The sequence below is a fragment of the Tachyglossus aculeatus genome, chromosome X1 (genome assembly GCF_015852505.1).
Source record: "Tachyglossus aculeatus isolate mTacAcu1 chromosome X1, mTacAcu1.pri, whole genome shotgun sequence".
NCBI lineage: Eukaryota > Metazoa > Chordata > Mammalia > Monotremata > Tachyglossidae > Tachyglossus > Tachyglossus aculeatus.
Genome location: NC_052101.1, coordinates 115,993,960 through 116,009,476, shown reverse-complemented (window position 1 = coordinate 116,009,476; position 15,517 = coordinate 115,993,960). Strand labels below are relative to the sequence as shown.

The 15,517-nt window shown below is 45.4% G+C and overlaps 1 protein-coding gene across 1 annotated transcript in view; it reads left to right on the top strand.

Annotated features, from left to right (window-relative positions):
* Positions 1 to 15,517, top strand: part of ADGRE3 (adhesion G protein-coupled receptor E3) — a 45,256-nt gene that overhangs the window by 21,056 nt on the left and 8,683 nt on the right. Inside the window, exons 7-15 of the mRNA XM_038773041.1 lie at positions 4,199 to 4,263; positions 5,081 to 5,182; positions 6,608 to 6,785; positions 7,827 to 7,946; positions 9,031 to 9,203; positions 10,252 to 10,410; positions 12,292 to 12,486; positions 12,884 to 13,119; positions 14,979 to 15,045. Of these exons, the coding sequence (XP_038628969.1) occupies positions 4,199 to 4,263; positions 5,081 to 5,182; positions 6,608 to 6,785; positions 7,827 to 7,946; positions 9,031 to 9,203; positions 10,252 to 10,410; positions 12,292 to 12,486; positions 12,884 to 13,119; positions 14,979 to 15,045 (1,295 nt within the window). The remainder of the gene's footprint in view (positions 1 to 4,198; positions 4,264 to 5,080; positions 5,183 to 6,607; positions 6,786 to 7,826; positions 7,947 to 9,030; positions 9,204 to 10,251; positions 10,411 to 12,291; positions 12,487 to 12,883; positions 13,120 to 14,978; positions 15,046 to 15,517) is intronic.

Genomic DNA, 15,517 nt, shown 5'->3' with positions numbered 1-15,517 from the left:
AGATTGTCCCACAGGGGGCTCACAGTCTTAATCCCCATTTTACAGATGAGGTAACTGAGGCCCAGAGAAGTTAAGTGACTTGCCCAAAGTCACACAGCTGACAATTGGCGGAGCTGGGATTTGAACCCATGACCTCTGCCTACAAAGCCCGTGCTCTTTCCACTGAGCCACGCTGCTTCTCTATATGCACATCATTAACAAAATAAATAGAATAGTAAATATGTACAAGTAAAATAAATAGAGTAATAAATCTGTCCAAATATATGCAAGTGCTGTGGGGAGGGGAACGAGGTAGGACGGGGAGGGGGATGGGGAGAAGGAGAGGAAAAAGGGGGCTCAGTCTGGGAAGGCCTCCTGGAGGAAGTGAGCTCTTAGTAGGGCTTTGAAGGGAGGAAGAGAACTAGCTTGGTGGATGTGTGGAGGGAGGACATTCCATGCCAGAGGAAGGACGTGGGCCGGGGTCGACGGCTGGACAGGCGAGAACGAGGCATAGTGAGGAGGTTAGCGGCAGAGGAGCGGAGGGTGCGGGCTGAGTTGTAGGAGGGAAGGAAACACATCTCCTCAGTCCTCAAGAACTTCCGTTCAATCAGTCAATCAATCTTCCCAATCAATGAATGCTATTTATACAGCACTTACTGTGTGCAGAACACTATCCTAAGCTACAGTTAGCAGAGTTGGGAGACATGTCATATCCCCACACGACTTCTACATCAGCCTCCTCTCAGAGCTCCCTATCTCCCGTCTCCTCTCCAGTCCATACTTCACTCTGATTCCTGGATGATTTTACTAAAACATCCTTTACCACACATCTCCCCAATCCTCAAAGACATCCTCCAATAGTTGTGCATTCCTCTGCGCATGAAGCAGAAACTCCTGACCAGTGGCTCTAAGGCACTCAATCAGCTCTCTTATTCAATCGTATTTATTGAGCACTTACTGTGTACAGAGCACTGCGCTAAGTGTCTGGGAGAGTACAATACCAATCAGTTGTATTTATTGAGTGCTTACTGTGTGCAGAGCACTGTACTAAGCGCTTGGGAGGTACAAGTTGGCAACATATAGAGACAGTCCCTACCCAACAGTGGACTCACAGTCTAGAAGGAGTTAGTCAACACATTCCCTGGCCACAAGGAGCTCACAGTCTAGAGGACACTCTCTCCTATTTAGCCACTCAATTATCTCCCTAAAACCCAGCTTGCATGCTTCATTCATCTCAAACAACCTACTCACTGTACCTCATTCTTGCCTCTCATGCCTTCATGGGAACTCTCACCCCTTTCACATCCAGCAGACAACTGCTCATCCTGTTTTCCAGGCCCTTCTGACATCACACCTACTTCAGGAGGCCTTCCCTGATGAAGCTCTCATCTCTACAACCTACTTCTCCCTCGACTGCTATTTCAACACCTGACTACTCTCATCCCCACATTGTCCTCCATACATATTTTTCCACTCTTTTGTTTCCTCCTGCTCCTAGTTGATTTTAGTGTCTGTCTTTCCCTCTAGATTGTAAGCTCCCTGTGGGCAGGGATCGTGTCTATCAACTCTATTTTATTGTACTCTCCCAAGTGCTTATAGAGTCCTCTGCCTGAAATATGTGCTTAATAGATAACTATTGATTCACTGGTTTCCCTGTGAGCTGAGTGGAGTGAGCAAAGACAAAATCCCCATAAAGAGAGAATAACAGGGGTGAAAGCATCATGTATATTGAACTGGGTCTTGAAGGAACTGTTATTGGGTTAGGAAGAGGTCAAGAATGAAGGGGATTTTGCCCATGACGGCTCTTGACAGGGATAAATGGTGGAGGGCTGGGGAAGGAGCAGCCTGAAGAAAGGAGATTGTGGGTTTGGGATGGCGATAAAAAGAAGAGGACTGGGCCCCACCTGAAAGGGAAGACTGTGACGGGAAGGCCAGAAGGCTGTCCACAGGTCGAGGGGCTCAGTCCTGAGGGCTCATGCAGAGCTTTAGTGGTAGAGGCGGGATTAGAAGGTCATGGGTTCTAATCCCAGCTCTGCCACTTGTCTGCTGTGTGACCTTGGGCAAGTCACTTCACTTCTCTGTGCCTCAGTTACCTCAACTGTAAAATTGGGATTGAGGCTGTGAGCCCCATGTGGGACAGGGACTATGTCTAATCCAATACCTTGTATCTCCTCCAGTTCTTAGTACAGTGCCTGGCACATAGTAAGTGCTTAACAAATACCACAGTTATTATTATTAAGCCAGGTCCTCAATCAATCAATCAATCATATTTATTGAGCGCTTACTGTGTGCAAAGCACTGTACTAAGCGCTTGGGAAGTACAAGTTGGCAACATATAGAGACAGTCCCTACCCAACAGTGGGCTCACAGTCTAAAAGGGGGAGACAGAGAACAAAACCAAACATACTAACAAAATAAAATAAATAGAATAGATATGTACAAGTAAAATAAATAAATAAATAGAGTAATAAATATGTACAAACATATATACATATATACAGGTGCTGTGGGGAAGGGAAGGAGGTAAGATGGGGGGGATGGAGAGGGGGACGAGGGGGAGAGGAGGGAAGGGGCTCAGTCTGGAAAGGCCTCCTGGAGGAGGTGAGCTCTCAGTAGGGCCTTGAAGGGAGGAAGAGAGCTAGCTTGGCGGATGGGCAGAGGGAGGGCATTCCAGGCCCGGGGGATGACGTGGGCCGGGGGTCGATGGCAGGACAGGCGAGAACAAGGTACGGTGAGGAGATTAGCGGCAGAGGAGTGGAGGGTGCGGGCTGGGCTGTAGAAGGAGAGAAGGCCCGTGTGCTATCTATTAAACAATGCTGCTGCTCTTTCTGGAGCCCTAGTTTACCTAGGTGTTCACAGTGTGCAGCTATCAATCAAAACATCACTGGCCTCTTCAGCTCAAACCTAGAATCCAAGTCAGGCTCTTTCAGAACTTAATGGGAACTTCTCTCCTTGCTTTCCAGATATTGATTAGTATCTCCGTGGCTTCACCTGTCCCCAGAATTCCCAATGTCACAACAGCATGGGGAGTTACTCCTGCATGCCTAGTGTAAAGACATCACGGGCCAAGTCTCTGCTCACATAACAAAGCCCAGACCTGAGCCAATTATCCAATTAGGTTGCCCAAGGAGCCTGTCAATATACCCAACTGACTGAGACTCCATTTTGGGCTTTGCTTCTCCTCAGTCAGATCAATCAATCAATCAATCAATCGTATTTATTGAGCGCTTACTGTGTGCAGAGCACTGTACTAAGCGCTTGGGAAGTACAAGTCGGCAACATATAGAGACAGTCCCTACCCAACAGTGGGCTCACAGTCTAAAAGGGGAAGACAGAGAACAAAACCAAACATACTAACAAAATAAAATAAATAGAATAGATATGTATAAGTAAAATAAATAAATAAATAACTAGAGTAATAAATATGTAGCCTTCCCTGTGGACCCCAGGGGAACCTCAAAGTCGAACTTAGAGTCCAGGAGGCTGGCCAGGATGCAGAGGCCCAAGCATTCTGGGGCAAAAACTGACATTTGGGCTGATTAATAATAATTACCATACTTGTTAAGTGCTTACTATGCAGCAAGCACTGTTCTAAACGCCGGGGTAGTTACAAGTTAATCCGATTGGACATAGTCCCTGTCCCACATTCAATCATATTTACTGAGTGCTTACTGTGTGCAGAGCATTGTACTAAGCACTTGGAAAGTACAAGTTGGCAACATATAGAGACGGTCCCTACCCAACAACAGGCTCACAGGCTCGCAGTCTTAATCCCCATTTTACGGATAAGGCAACTGAGGCACAGAGAACTTAAGTGACTTGCCCAAGGTCACACAGCAGAGAAGTGGCAGAGCTGGGATTAGAACTCAAGTCCTTCTGACTCCCAGGCCCAAGCTCTATGTTAATCTATGGCCCAATCTGTAAAATGGGGATTAAGACTGTGAGCTCCATGTGGGACAACCTGATTACCTTGCATCTACCCCAGCATTTAGAACAGTGCTTGGCACATAGTATGCACTTAACAAATACCATCATTGTTATCATTATTATTATTATTTTGGTCATAGTCCATTCTGAGATGCTTTTCAGTTTTAGATCCTGGAAGTATCAGGAATCAAGGAAGAAAGTTATGGAAAGTTTCCATTATCTTATGTCAGCACTGGGATTTGAGATAAGAAAAAACACTTCTCTAACAAGTCTGAATGTTTTATATTCCTAGAAAATCTCAGCAACTCCTCTGACCTCAAAAACGAAAATACAGTTTCACAAGACTGTGACATTAAGGTATGTTTCAGAAGGTGATGAATTTGGTTTCTGTATGTGAAAGGGAGATATTAAGACAGACAATGCAACAAATAATAGTACAAAATGACTCTCACTAGTGTTACAGAGCCATCACATTTACCTGTATCGCTTTTAATTCAACCTCCTCTTTATCTGAATCTGTTTTGCCTGTTTCTTTCCATGATTATATAGCAATAATAATTGTGGTATTTGTTAACCACTTACTATATAGCAAGCACTGTTCTAAGCACTGGGGAAGATACAAGATGATTAGGTCAGACGCAGTCCCTGTTCCTCACAGGGCTCACAATCTAAGTAGGAGGAAGGAGAGGTATTGAATCCCCATTTTCCAGATGACAAAACTGAGGCACAGAGAAATCAAGTGACTTGCTCTAGGTCAAACAGCAGGCATGTGCCGGAGCCTGAATTAGAACCCAGGCCCTCTGACTCCCAGGAACATGCTGACTATTAAGAACATCACTTACAGGGTTGTAATATAGTCAGTTCAGTTCCTAGGCCCCAGGACTTCCCCCTTGTTTTGCGGGGGGCTTTTGTTCCCTCCAGTGCTTAAGACAGTTCTGGCAAAACAGTTCAGCTTAGGAAATAGTATGCAAAGCCTTTCGTGATGTATGAGTGGATTAGCCACTGTTTGAGGTATTTGCTAGTTAGGATTGAAGAAGGCATTTTGATTGGCCAATTTATATCTTAATTGCATTGGAGTGAGGCTTTATGACAAAAATTTAGGTGTTCTAACGACGGAGTCAACAGCCTGATTCATAGTGAAGATAAAAATAATCCTTTTGATGTTCTCTCACAGCCTAATACTACCTATTACCGGGAAAACAGCAGTCAGATTTATTCCCATCTGAGGCGACTATCGCGGGGATGTGGATACGGAAATGCTGCACTTTCTTTACAGGTGAAACCCACCCCCGCTGTTCTCCGTTCTAACAACCCCAGCGCACACACACTCCTCGTCTCTCTCACTCTCCCTTTCTGTCTGTCACATCTACCTAAGGAAAATGAAGAGTGAAAAGAGTTTTTTAAAGACATCACTAAAATTTTCAAAAGATCGCAAAACGATATGGTCGGTGAATGTCAAAATAATGAGTTTAAGGACTAAGCATCCTGTGCCTGAGATATTTGTGATTGGAACTTCTGAAAAGGAGGCCATGCCCAGAACTAAGTTACTGTTGCTGTTGTTCTCATTCTCTGTTTGAGGATGCCACTGCCAGTGATCTGCAAAAAGGCTCTGGACGTCCTCACGGACTCTGCTACGATAGAAACTTATTTTACGTGTGGCGTGCCATGAGAAGCAGCATGGCTCAGTGGAAAGAGCACGGGCTTTGGAGTCGAAGGTCATGGGTTCAAATCCCGGCTCCGCCAACAGTCAGCTGTGTGACTTTGGGCAAGTCACTTAACTTCTCTGTGCCTGAGTTACCTCATCTGCAAAATGGGGGTTAAAACTGTGAGCCCCATGTGGGACAACCTGATCACCTTGTAACCTTCCCAGAGCTTAGAACAGTGCTTTGAACATAGTAAGCACTTAACAAATACCATCATTATTATTATTAGGCCAGCAGCCACAGAACCTCCATATTTAAACACCATGGAAATCATATAGTGCTCATTTTATTCCCCAGGTGTTTCTCTCCCACTTTTTTTCTCTTCAGATGCATTTATTATGCATTTCTACAGTGACATTCTCTCCCACCTGCCAACTGATTTTCTCTATCAGTCTTGTTGGCTTTCCTGTCTGGCCTCTTTTCCATTCTGGTTTCTGTTGGTCTTTCAGTGACTATACCCTGCTGCTAGTGCTATTGCGTGTCCCTGGACTCTGATGGGGTTCAGCTTCCAGACCCATAGTTTGACAGTACTTCTGTTACACTATCCATACACTCATTTCAGTGTCACAAAAAGTCATCCTGAGACAAACAGGCTAACAGCATGTTAGTAAGGTGGTAGTTCGGATTGCTATTTTGAACATATTGTTCTCCAATTGATTGAATCCCACTAAGATGTGGGATGAGAAGAGTGTGTAGTACAGTGCTTTGCACACCATAGACACTCAATAAATACCGCTGATTGGAAAAAGGGAAAACCGGTTAACTTTTCATTGAAATGATTTTCTCCAGAAATGTTGACCCTCTTGCCATCGATACCTTGAGGAGCTTCCTTCTGCCTCCGTAAAATCCTGGGATATCTTTGAGAGAAGTGTTCCTGTGATTCCTCTCAGACTGGGCCAAGGGCAGGGACATGGTCTTACCCAAGAAATATTGTCACTCCCGTTCCCCGTGAATCTCACCTGTTTTCTTGCTTAAGGGGATATTTATCCTTCCTGCAGGAAATTACAAATTTTTCCGAAGCGCTCTCAAACAACATGTTCCAAGTGATTCCTGGGAGAAAGGAGAAGACGATTCCATTGGTGACACTCTTTCTGGAGAGTGTGCAATCAGGTGTATTCTCGGCTGCCCTCAGACTTTCCGCAAATGAAACCCTGAGGGAGGAAACTGAGTTTATGGGTAAGAAACAACATCCGACTTTCAACGCAAGATGGCCACTTGGATTTCATTTGGTCCAATAAGATTTTCAAAACTCTTAATGGAGTGCTAGGCTGTGTGTGCTCAGGTCCCAATTCCTGACTGCCTGACTGGAGCTATGTTGTTTACCAAAAAGTAGCTGTTTGAGTTTGTTTCCACACTGCTCGGTTGTAGATTTCGCAGTTGGCGACATCAACACAAGCTTCTGTCGCTGTTGTGTGCTTTGGGGAGAGGTGACCTCAATCTCCTTTTGCCACTGGCAGGGTTAAAAAGGTGGTCACTGAATTCAGCCCTGTCAGCAAGTCTGAGGCAATTTCAGCAGGGTGGACAGGGCTTTAAATAGAAGTCCTCCGCTGAAAAGAACAAAGACTACAGGAAAAATTTGTCTCTAAGAAATTGATAAAGAGGAGGAATCAAAGGACAATTCATTGTAATTCTCCTCTTACTTGCAGAGAAGCAGGAGGTAGCCTTGGCCTCTGGGCTCTCTGAAAGATTCCTCATTTTGGTGGGGCAGAAATGGCCTGTTGGGCTCTCAGCCGCCTCCTCTTGAGTGTCCAAAGCATAGATGGAGTCTGAGCTTCCAGTTCATTCATTCGATCGTATTTATTGAGCGCTTACTGTGTGCAGAACACCGTACTAAGCGCTTCCAGTTAGGAGGCCAGAGTTCTAGCATCAGTTCCATGCCCTGACTTGTGGTAACAGTCTAGGCAACAAATCCCATCCTGCTTTGGGATCCAGTCTCCTCACTTGCAAAGTGGGGATAGTCATCACACATGGTGATCAAGGAAGTTGATTATTACACTTCTACTTCATTATTTCTGTTACTGAAGTCGAGTGCCTGATCTACTCCTTGTGAGGGGTTCACTGGGCTTTTTAAGTTTTAAACCCACTCCATTTCCTAGAGAAAGTCAAGCAACATAGTCTTTACAATTTGTACAAAAAGAATAAAGACTTTGATAGATAGAGAGGGGAAAAAGAAGGAGAAATAGGTGAAATAGTCTCAACTGCAAACCTGTTTTTCAGGTATTGAAACACGTAAAGTTAAGGGCCCTTGCACAGCGGAGAATGAGATATTCCACCTGATGGCTAAAAATGAGTCTTTGAAGATTCACTGCTCTACAGTTAACAGAGAAGACTTGAAAGGTAAAGGGGCACAGAGACTCCTAGCAAGAGAGCAGCCCCAACCTTTAAACTTTTTCACTTTTCCTTTCTGAATTAATCCCCTAAAACTGCCCCCATCATCTCTGGACTGTGTTGCCAGGTTGGAAAATCCCCTGACTGGAGTTACAGGCCCAGGTAAAGGGCTGAGAGGATCCTGGACACCGTACTGAAGAACTGCCCACAGGCACAAAATATAATATCTCAGCATTGTCCACCTGAATTTTAGATTTCATTCAGTGGGATAGAAGTTAGGATACCCGGGTTCCATTCTGGACCCAGCTATTGACGTGCAGGGTGAATCTCTTCTTGGGTGCCATTTCTCCAAGCCTTGATCATTCAATCAGTTTATCAGTGGTGTTGCCTCTGTCTACTCACTGGTCTCCCTGCCTCCAGACGCTCCCTGATCTGATCTCTACTGCACGGATCATCTTCTGGAAGCATTGTTCAGCCCACTGTCTGTCCCTCCACGTCAAGCAAAGACTCCGCACGACAGGCTTCAAGGCTCCCCACCCACTCTCCCCAAATAAAATATTTGTTCTCTTCATCTGCCCTCACTGACTCACTTTTATCATTCCTCACAAGCTTACCTTCTCTCTTGTTTCTGTCCCCTCACTCATGCTGTTCCCCCCAGCTCTCCAAAGTGTACAGGCCACAGCTCTCTTGCATTCAAAGCTCTCCTAAAATCCCAACTCCTCCACTTCCAACACCGCAGGTTTAGTAACTTATCAGTCATTTCTAACTCTAATGTATTTATTTACATTCATCTTCAGCATGTGTATGTATGTTTATTTCACTGTACATACTGTTATCTATTTTGATTGCTCCATTTCCAAATATTTTTACTTCTGTCTCTCCTGTCTCCTACTGTACACTCACAGTAGGCAGGGAATGTGTCACCTCTGTGTAATCAATGGTATTCATTGCTACCAATGGATGTTCAATCAAAGGCATTAAATGTGCTTACTTAGTGCAAAGCTCAGTACTAAATCTTTGGGAGAAAACAGAAGCAAAACACACACTCGAGGAACTTACAAAGTCATGGGGATTTTGTCCTTCATTCTCACAGGTGCTGTTGTTTTCATCTCCTATGCTACCTTGGGGTCCATCATGAACGAGAGTATCACACAAGGAGAACTGCGTGGTTTCCACTTGAACTCTAAGGTAGTGAGTGGAACAATTGGACTTGGGAAGAATATGTCCCTCTCTGCCCCAGTTAACTTCACTTTCCAGCATGTTCAGGTGGGTGAGAATTCGACTGGTCTTGTCCATGAGCTCTGATCCCACCCCTCCATCCCTGAATGAGCTGGTCAATGGTCATTAGCCAAACTTCATCGTGAACCTGGTAGCAGGTAAGTGGCTCTGGCTTGGGCCCTGCTGGGCCTAAGGACGGTTTAGTGAGAAGCAGCGTGGCTTAGTGAGAAGCAACGTGGCTTACTGGAAAGAGCCCGAGCTTGGGAGTCAGAGGACATGGGTTCTAATCCTGCCTCTGCCACTTGTCTGCTGGGTAACTTTGGGTGAGCCACTTAACTTCTCTTTGCCTCAGTGACCTCATCTGTAAAATGGGGATTAAGACTGTGAGCCCCACATGGGACAACCTAATTACCTTGTATCTCCTCCAGCACCTAGAACAGTGCTTAGCACATAGTAAGCACTCAACAAATACCGTAATAATTATTATTACTAGGTCATATTCTTTCCGTGTTGGGCTTCTCAGCTAACCAAGGGGACTTGTGAGTTGGAAAGTCACACAGATATTCGTACTTCCCGACTTGTGACCAGTAGCATATCTGAGGTGTAAACGATTCTAAGAAGGATCTGGACATCGGATGGGGTTACTACTGCTCACACTTGAGACCAAAGAAACCTCCTGAAATTCAAGTGTCTATTTGGACTCAGGTCCCTTACTAGCCAGGGTTTTCCTGGCCTGGATCAGGCCCAGAATTTCTACTCAGACAGGGCAGCACATCTGAAGATCGACCAAGTTCACATAAACACTGTTGCAGTGGCCAGAGTGCATTTTCCCAGGTTGGGGAGACAATATCCAATCAATCAATAGCCATTATTGAGAACTACTCTGGGCAGAACACTGTACTGAGTGCTTGGGAAAGTATAATAGAGTTGGAAGAAATTTTCCCTGCCCTCAGGGGGCTTACAATCTCCCAGGCAACTTTCATGCCCCATGTTTTGGGAAAGTGATATTAAGAATTACTCAACAGAACTCCGTCTCTAATTTTCTCTGGGGATGAACCGTGATTGGGTGGAGATGGTAATGTCATTCTACTTCCAGGCATTAACTCCAAAGGAACGGTCCCTCTGTGTCTACTGGAACAACATAACCTGGTCTAAGCAAGGCTGTGAGGTCATCTCTGCTGATGAAAATCAAACAAGATGCAGCTGCAACCATCTCTCCACCTTTGCCGTCCTCCTGGCTTCCACTGATTTGAAGGTACCATTCCTTTGGAGAAGTCAATTTTCTCTTTCAAGAAGCAGAATTTATTGTAGAGAAGCAGAGTGGCCTAATGCATAGAGCACGGGCCTAGGAGTTAGAGGACCTGGGTTCTAATCCCAGCTCCACCACTTGTCTGCCATGTGACCTTGGATAAGTCACTTCACTTCTCTGTGCCTTAGTTACCTCATCTGTAAAATGGGGCTTAAGAGTCCCATGTGGGACATGGATGGTGTCCAACCTGATGACTTTGTATCGACCCCAGTGCTAAGTACAGTGACGATTTTGACACCTGTCTACATGTTTTGTTTTGTTGTCTTTCTCCCCCTTCTAGACTGTGAGCCCGTTATTGGGTAGGGACCATCTCTATACCTTGCCGACTTGTACTTCCCAAGCGCTTAGTACAGTGCGCTGCACACAGTAAGCGCTCAATAAATACGATTGAATGAATGCCCATAGTAGGTGCTTAACAAATACCATAAAACAAAATCTTTAGTTGGGATCTGATGCCATTTGGCCTTCAAAAACTACTCTATTTACTCCAGCAGATATACGGGTCTCCCACTCATCAGAACTACTGTAAAGCTTTTATCTGGTCAACATGTTCCCCTGGAAACTGGAAATAGCATTAAAAAACACAAATCTGGGTTCTAATCCCAGCTCCACCACTTGTCTGCTGTGTGACCTTCTCTGTGCCTCAGTCACCTCAGCTGTAAAATAGAGATTAAGACTGTGAGCCCCATGTGGGACAAGGGCTGTGTCCAACCTAATAGACACGTATCTGGACAACATGTTCCCCTGGAAACTGGAAATAGCATTAAAAAACACAAATCTGGGTTCTAATCCCAGCTCCACCACTTGTCTGCTGTGTGACCTTCTCTGTGCCTCAGTCACCTCAGCTGTAAAATAGAGATTAAGACTGTGAGCCCCATGTGGGACAAGGGCTGTGTCCAACCTAATAGACACGTATCCAACCCAAAGCTTCATACAGTGTCTGGCACATAGTAAGTGCTTAACAAATACCATTTTAAAAAAGCAAACAAACCTCCATTTCCAGATACCTGGCTACCTGAGTCTACAATTTAGCTCAGAATTGAGCTAAAGTCTGGCACCCATAAAATTGTTCAGAAATCAATTTGTATCCTCAAGAATATGGTGATTTTTGGAAGCTTCCTGCAATCTGACTTTTAGAATTCAGGCAAATGGATGATTTCACAATTGGTGGTGCCCAGGCTATTCGATCATATTTCTAGTGTTTGAATTAAAATGAAGACTCTGACTTTGAAATGCATATAGCCTGCCTTTTGGCCTAGTCTGGAACGAATTGGGGAGCAACCAAGATCTGTTGAGACTCAGTGAACTGTTGCACTCCTGGAGAGTGAGTGGGATGCTGGGGAGCAGCTCCAGAAATATTCCATGGCTAATGGGGTCCAAAGTTCCATCAGTCGATCAATCAATTGCATTTATTGAGCATTTACTATGGGCAGAGCACTGTACTAAGTGCTTGGGAGAGTACAATAGAACAGACGCATTCCCTGCCCACAGCGAGCTTACAGTCTAGAGGGGGAGACAGACATTAATATAAATAAATATATTACAGATATGTACATCGGTGCTGAGGGGGGCAGTGAATAAAGGGAGCAAATCAGGGTGACGCAGAAGGGAGTGGGAGAAAAGGAAACGAGGGCTTAGTCAGGGAAGACCTCTTGGAGGAGATGTGCCTTCTATAAGGCTTTGAAGGTGGGGAGAGTAATTGTCACCATTCTGCTGCCAACCTTGTTTGCTCTGTGGCCTCAGGCTTCTCAGTCATTTCCTGTTACCCAGTGGGAACCAAGGATGCTAGCATAGAGTGACAGACATTTCCTTTATTCTGGGTTTCAGGAGGACCCTGTGCTGACCCTGATCACGTACATGGGGCTGAGCCTTTCTCTGCTGTGCCTCTTCCTGGCCGCTCTCACGTTCCTCCTGTGCCGCGCGATCCAGAACACCAGTACTTCCCTCCACTTGCAGCTCTCTGTGTGTCTCTTCCTGGCTGACCTCCTCTTTCTCACAGGAATAAAACGCACGGAGCCTGAGGTAAACAGTCAACGGAGTTTCTCTCTCCCCCAAATCGGAGAAGGGCCTTTTGGCTACTGGAGGGCAGAAGGGGCAGAGGGAGGGAGGAAGGACAGAGAAATGAACTCGTGCCAACCTGGGCTACTGGTGTCTCTGCCCTCAGCCAGACTGCAGCACAACCATCGGGTACTGGGGAGTTAATCCCCTAGTTGGCAACACACAGCAGCTCAATTGACCTCCCCCGGGCCCGCAGAAATCTCTTTTCCTCTACACCATCCCCCTAGCACAGAGCACCAAGGATCTGTCCTGCACTGAACAGGCCCAGGGACACTGAGGTTGAAGCCCTGGTGAATCAGGGTCACTCCACCTTAAGGGATCAGTCCAACATCCCCACTGCTTTTCTTTTCTCCTCCTCCAGCTGTTATGTTCCATCATTGCTGGGGTGTTACACTATCTGTTCCTGGCCGCCTTCACCTGGATGCTCCTGGAAGGGCTGCATCTCTTCCTCACTGTCAGAAACCTCAAGGTGGCTAATTACACCAGCGCCAGCAGGTTGAAGAAGAGGTTCATGTACCCCTTTGGCTATGGGATTCCAGCCGGGATAGTGGCCATTACAGCAGGAGTTGGCTACCGAGGCTATGGGACCTCCACTCAGTAAGTGCAGGACTCGCCCTGAATAATAAGTGCCGGTCTGATTCCCTGACACATTGTAAGGTCTCTGAGGGCAGGGACCAGATCTTTGGTCTGATGAAAGTGATTAATTTTACTTCTAGTGTCTTCTCCCAAGCTTTTAGTACTGTGCTCTGTACACAGTAAGCACTCAATAAGTATGCCCAATCAATCATTCAGTAGCATTTATTGAGTCCTGAAGCAGTGTGGCTCAGTGGAAAGAGCCCAGGCTTTGGAGTCAGAGGTCACGGGTTCAAATCCCGGCTCCACCAATTGTCAGCTGTGTGACTTTGGGCAAGTCACTTCACTTCTCTGGGCCTCATCTGTAAAATGGGAATTAAGACTGTGAGCCCCCCGTGGGACAATCTAATCACATTGTAACCTCCCCAGCACTTAGAACAGTGCTTTGCACATAGTAAGTGCTTAATAAATGCCATTATCATTATTATTATTATTATTACAGAGCACTGAATTAAGTGGTTGGGAAAGTACAAGACAATAGAGTTGGTAGATGTGATCCCTGCCCTCAAGGAGTTTATAATATAGCAGATTGACTGATTCATTGATTAAGTCTGGGTAAAAATAATAATAATGATATTTGTTAAGCCCTTACTATGTGCCAAGCGCTGGAATAAATACAAGGTTATCAGGTTGTCCCACGTGGGGCTCACAGTCTTCATCCCCATTTTACAGATGAGGTAACTGAAGCCCAGAGAAGTTAAGTGACTTGCCCAAAGTCACACAGCTGATAAATGGCGGAGCCCGGATCAGAGCCCACGACCTCTGACTCCCAAGCCCGTGCTCTTTCCACCAAGCCAAAACCACTATTGATGCTAAATTAGTTGCCCCACCTACGTCCTCTGTGCCATTCTTCGGAGCTTATAACATTATTAAATGCTGGTAGTATAATAAACCCTCAAAGGAACATAGCCATAACTTTTTCCTGGCTCTTTGAGCTCTGCCAAAATAGAATCTGGAGGAAACCCTCATCCCTTTTCACTCCCTCTGTGCTTTTTTTCAGCTCCAATTTGGTATTAATTGCAAAATTATAATAAAGTCATTTGCAAGCACAAAGTGCTATGTAAATCTTTTAGAAAGCAATACAGTTCAGACTCTACTTTCCCCTCTAGGCTGTAAGTTCTGTGTGGGCAGGGAACATATTAATAATAATAATGGCATTTATTAAACGTTTACTATGTGCAAAGCACTGTTCTAAGCTCTGGGGAGGTTACAAGGTGATCGATCAGGTTGTCCCACGGGGGGCTCACAGTCTTCATCCCCATTTTACACATGTCTGTCAACTCTGTTGTATTGTACTCTCCCAAGTGCTTAGTTCAGTGCTCTGCACATAGTAATTATAATGATAATAATAATTGTGGTGTTTGTTAAGCACTTATAATGTGCCAAGCACTGTTCTAAGCACTGACATAAATACAAAACAATCAGGTCCCACGTAGGGCTCACATTATAAGTAGGAGGGAGAACAGGTATTGAATCCCCATTTTATAGATGAGGGAACTAAGGCACAGGGAAGTAAGTGACTTGCCCAAGGTCACACAGCAGACAAGTGGCAGAGGCAGGAATAGAACCCTGGTCCTCTGAGTCCCAGGCCTGTGCTCTTTCCATTAGACCATACTGCTTCTCAATAAATACCATTGATTGGTTGATTAATTCTGTTATAAGAATTGGGCCTCCATTCTTAGCTTCTGCTCTTAGATGTTTGTTGTTCCCGCCTGTATCCTGTTCCACCTGCCCAAGGTGGGAAAGATATCATTGCATTTCATGTTCCTTTACCTTTTTGCCACAGATAAACTGCTAGATGTTCTTGCTTTCTTCCTTTTCAGTTGCTGGCTCAAGATAAAAGGAGGGTATATCTGGGGCTTCCTTGGACCGATAGTTGCAATCATCACGGTGGGCACTCTGTGTTTTTCTTTACTGGTTTGGGGAAATTGGGTGAATATCCAAGAGGAAGCCATTTTCCCATGGTGCAACATTTCTGCCAGCAAGCCCAAGCTCATACAGCTCTTCCAGTCAAACACCTCAGTCTGAGATCTTAGCTTCAACTTGCCCCCTCCTACCTTACCTCACTGATTTCCTACTACAGCCCAGCCTGCAAATTTCGCTCCTCTAATGCCAACCTACATGCCGTACCTTGATCTCACCTACCTCGCTGCCAACCTCTTCCCACATTCTGCCTCTGTCCTGAAATTCCCTCCCCTTTTGCATGCAACAGACCACCACTTTCCTCACCTTCAAAGCCTTATTAAAATCACATCTCCTCCAAGAGGCCTTCTCCAACTAAGCCTTCATTCCTCTACTCCCGATACCTTCTGCGCCTCCTTTGCACTTAGATCTGTACCCTGTAGACACTTGATATTCACTC